The sequence below is a fragment of the Chlorella variabilis genome, assembly GCF_000147415.1.
Source record: "Chlorella variabilis unplaced genomic scaffold CHLNCscaffold_7, whole genome shotgun sequence".
Taxonomy (NCBI): domain Eukaryota; kingdom Viridiplantae; phylum Chlorophyta; class Trebouxiophyceae; order Chlorellales; family Chlorellaceae; genus Chlorella; species Chlorella variabilis.
Window position 1 is genome coordinate 838,523 of NW_005435081.1, and position 4,466 is coordinate 842,988.

General features: G+C 67.8%; 1 protein-coding gene across 1 annotated transcript in view; it reads left to right on the forward strand.

Annotated features, from left to right (window-relative positions):
- Positions 1-1,891, forward strand: part of CHLNCDRAFT_144295 (hypothetical protein) — a gene marked incomplete at both ends in the record, with an annotated part of 13,645 nt that extends 11,754 nt beyond the window's left edge. Inside the window, 5 exons of the mRNA XM_005848622.1 lie at positions 250-435; positions 651-720; positions 908-1,081; positions 1,316-1,425; positions 1,700-1,891. Coding sequence (XP_005848684.1) covers positions 250-435; positions 651-720; positions 908-1,081; positions 1,316-1,425; positions 1,700-1,891 — 732 coding nt within the window. The remainder of the gene's footprint in view (positions 1-249; positions 436-650; positions 721-907; positions 1,082-1,315; positions 1,426-1,699) is intronic.
- Between the last annotated feature and the right edge of the window lie 2,575 nt (positions 1,892-4,466).

Here is a 4,466-nt window from a genome sequence, read left to right on the forward strand (position 1 = left end):
GATAGACACCATCGCCAAGGTGGGCGTCACGCGCCGCGCCGCCGCGGTACACCTGCACGTGCCGGAGGCAGGCTCATGACTGGCTGCCCTGCGCTCTCCCCTGTCCTGCCCTGTCCTGCCCCCGTGCCCTGTCCAGTCCCCCTGTCCTGTCCTGTCCTGTCCTGTCCTGTCCTGTCCTGTCCTGTCCCCTGTCCCGACCCTCTGCCCCCTCCCCCTGCCGCCCCCCCACCCCCCAACCCTCCCCTGCAGGTGGGCCTGTCCCTCAAGGCAGTGACCGCCGCCGCCGGCGACGATGAGGAGCTGCGGTCCGCGGCCGCGGGCGCAGCGGGCGCCTTCGCCAGGCACTGCGCGCCGGAGGAGCTGTCGGCGCTGCTAGAGGCGGGGCCGCTGGGCGGCGGCAGCGGGCGCCTGTCGGAACGCATCGGCTCTGCTCAGGTGTGTGGAGGAAGGGGTCTCCCGAACACAGACACACGCGCGCACATACACGCACACACAGGCACACACACACAGGCACACACACACAGGCACGCACACACACAGACACACACACAGATGCACAGACGAAGACACAGACACGCGCGTACACACACACACCACACGCAAAACAGGCACACACACGCAAGCTCGCCCGCCCCCCGCTGCTCCTGCAGACGGCGGCGGCGGTGGCGCAGCACGCTGCGGCGCGGCTGGAGGAGCAGGGCCTGCTGCCACGGTTTGTGGGTGAGCCCCGGCGCCCCGGCTGCAGCTGGCTCCAGCCGGGATGCTGCTGCGCTGCCTCGGGGGTGGGCCTGCCACCCTGCCTATGAGCCTCCCTTGGCTGCCGGCAAGCGCCGCAAGCTGCTTCCCGCACCTGCCGTCCCTCGCCACCACCGCTGCCGCCACCGCTGCTGCTGCCCCTGCTGTGCAGAGTCGATAGTGAAGGCGGGGCGTGACCCCTCGCCCGACGTCAAGGCCGCGGCGGCGCGGGCCACCGGCCGCCTGCTGCTGGCGCAGGCCGAGGAGGGCCAGGGCGCGCCGCCGCAGTCGCTGCCCATGCTGCTGTCCACGGGCGTGGCGCTGCTGGGCATGGATCAGGATTCGGGTGTGTGGTGTGGTGTGTGCTGGTGGCGCCTGGGTTGCTGTGTAGTTGGTGTGTGGTTGGTGTGTGGTTAGTGTGTGGTTGGCGTGGTGGTGGTGGTGCCTGTGGTGTGGTGGTGTGTGGTTGGTGATGCGTGTGCACGGTGTGTGGTGGCGGATGCGTGGGGAAGGTGAAGGGGCACCAGAGGTGACGAGGCACGTGCCTGACCCCTCGCCTCCCTCGCCCCCCTGCCTGCAGAGGTCCAGCGCACCATGCTGTCGGTGCTGCGCCGGGTGGCGGCGGCGTCGCCGCGGGCGCTGCCGCCTCACTGGAAGGAGGTGGTGCCCTCCATCTGCGCCATTGTGCAGGTGGGGTGGGTGGGCGGGCGTGCAGCAGCAGCAGCAGCCGCAGCCGCCGCCGCAGCAGCAGCAGTCGGCTGGCTGGCTCCCTGCGGGGCAGCGTTTGTTGGCGCAGGGTTGCTGCTGCTGGCGCGAGGAGTGGGAGCAGGGGAGCGGGCCTGCCGCTGCAGCTGCTGCCGCTGCTGGCGCCTCCCGCTGCCCGCCCGCCTCGGCCGGTCTTTCACCCCCCCCACCCAGCCCCGCCCCGCCCTGCCTCCCTCCCTGCCTGCCTGCTCGGCCGCAGGGCACGTCCGGCCCCACCAAGGTTGCGGCGGAGCGGTGCCTGGCGCGGGTGCTGGGGCTGGACCGGGGCCTGGATGCGGCGCTGGCCTGGGTGCCCAGCGGCGGCCCGCTGGCGCGCACCATCCTGCAGGAGGTCTACCTGCGCCGCCTCTCCAAGCTGCCCACAGAGGAGGACGACGACGGCCTGCTGTAGGCGCAGGCGGCGCCGGCGCAGGGTGGGGCCCTCGCTTCCAAGCACGCTTCATTTGTGAGCCTTGGGTTGTCAACGTATGTAACACGCGCAGCCGGAGGGTCGATTCAATCCTGCACATGTACATCCGCCTATGAAGACGGCGGCAGAGAGGCGCCGCGTCCAATGCTGGAGTCTGGCATGAATGCGGGGCGGGGCCGTTTTTAAAATTAGGACGCGCCTGCTCAGCGCAGGCCTGGGCGACCGATGCTTTCCATGCAGGCTCCATGTGCGCATAGCGGCGTACGGCGGCGGCGAGGGCGGCGACGGGCAAGGGCCATCTGTTAGCGGTGGGTCAGTGCCCGGGCTGGCCGCGTTTGTTTGTTGCATCACATGCCTTGTGAGCCGTTGAGAGCCATTGGCAGCTTGAAGTTCAGGTCACGTAGTCTGCATTTTTCGTGGCTCAGAGGAGGTCCCTGGCCGGGTGTACTTGGGGCAGGCATCCCACCGTTCCCCTCACTAGTCATTCCCTCTTCGCCGCCCTGGAGTGCATTTAAAAACACTGTGTGCGCAATTTGGGCTGCAGCCGACCTCCAACGCCCCACCGCCTCAACCTGAGGGTATGTAAGGCCGCCTGCGCCCTCGTTTGGCTTGGGCTGTCCTCTCAGCAGAACCAATCGCATGGCCAAGCTGTCGCGTGCGTGCGTGCTTGCGGCAATCTCTGCTGTGTAGCCCAAACGCGCTCCCTTCCGGACACCCCGTGTGTCTGCTCGCAGAACGCAGTTTCGTGCGCAAATTCGTTCGGTTCAGACTCCCAGGCGACTCTGGAGCGCAAGGAGCCATGGCATACCGTCACCGGTGAGCTGCCCGTCCAGCTGTAGAAGGACTGCAACCGCGGCCGCCGCCCGCCGCCACTACGCAGCTGCCTCCTTCATTGGGAGAACGCAGCGTTTCCCGTCTGATTTCTTCACCCTACTTCCCCACGCCTGCAGACCCCCTTCCTCGCCCCAAACACCTCAAACACCCTGCTGATGGCTCTGCACACTGCCCTGCACACGCCTCGGCAGCCCGAGGGTGCGGCTGCCGCCCAGCTGCCCAGCTCCTCCTCCCAGGCCTCCGCCGGCAGCTGCCGCTCCAGCCTGAGCGAGATACATGTGACCACCCCGACCCACCAGAACGCCGCGCCGACCCGCCAGAACGTCGCCTCACGGGATGAGCAGCCCGCCGCGGTCTGGGCTGCGCTGATGATGGCGTCAGGTGCATCCGGCACTCGCGCTGGCCGGCAGCCAGCTGGCCCCACCAGCTGGCAGGCTGCGCTTCGGGCCTCAGCGTGGCGCAGCAGCAACCACTCAGCACGAGGACGCCCCGCCCGACGCAGCCGCCTCGGCGTCGGCTCCAGCCAGCTGAAGAAGACAGCGGAGCGGCACCGCCCGGCGGACGAGCGGTGCGGCTCGGCTCGCTGGCACAAGCTGGCAGCCGAGGGCGCTGCGGCAGCTGCTGACGAGGGCGCCGTGGAGGAGCTGCGGACTCCCGTGTTCCTGCCAGACCGCCCCGCCTGCAACGGGCATGGCGGGCAGTGGCCGGCAGCCGGCGGCGGCCTCCTCCCCGCCCTGATCGCCCATCACGTCGCCATTCTGCTGGCGGCGCTGCCCGCAGAGGAGGCAGCTGAGCTGGCCCGCGCCCGCGCCTTCCTGGCCCAATACTGAGATGGCCCCGCATTGGGCGGTGGTGGGCGGCTGGGCCGCCTGCCGGTTGGCCGCTGCCTGCCGCCCGGCGGCCACTTGCTTTGTCAGATGTATTATTTTGTCGCTAGCTTCCACATCCGTCGTGGCCGGAGTGCGCCCCTTAAAAAGCTACGACGCAGTGCTGCTCTCCCTGCCATGCGCCAGGTGGCCTGGCTGCACGGGGGGCCTCTGTGTTGTTTGTTCTCCCCTCGCGTTACTTAACTTTGATTCACGATGAACCCAATCTGCCCCCCATGCCTCGGTCATACACACTGCTTTTCATGTACAAAGAGAGCTTTAGCTGCCCTTGTACCTTTTCTCAGGCAATTCTTAGGAGCGCGCCGGCCGGGACCATCATGCTTCGGCGCCCGCTCTCCACTACCCCTTCTTCCGTACTAGCGTGCTTCCCTCTGTGTGTCTGCTCCCCCACTACGTACTCCTGTGGCTTGCTCGATACTTCACACCTACTGCGTTTCCTTTTCCACCATGCCTCTAGATCGACCCCACAACGCTCGCCTGCACCTACCCCCCTGATTACCGATTGCCGCCGGCTGGAACTCTGCCCACCGGCTCAGGCCAGGTTGGGACCACGAACCCGCACCTGTGATGACTCTATTTTCTCACTCACACACAGGCACAGCTACCGGATGCAGGAGCCCTGAAGGTAGCTCAGGGCGGTTGCTCGCCGTCGACATGCCGCACATGTGCCGCCTCGCGCCGGCGGGCGTGCCAGCGCCTGCCCACCGCTCAGCGCCCACAACGTCCACATGCGAGCGCCGGGCAGACTCGCTGATGTTCTGATATCTGCCTTCATATCCCTGATGCGGTGCTGCTGTGCTGAGCGGTGGAGGAACGACCGTCCACATCTGCCCAAA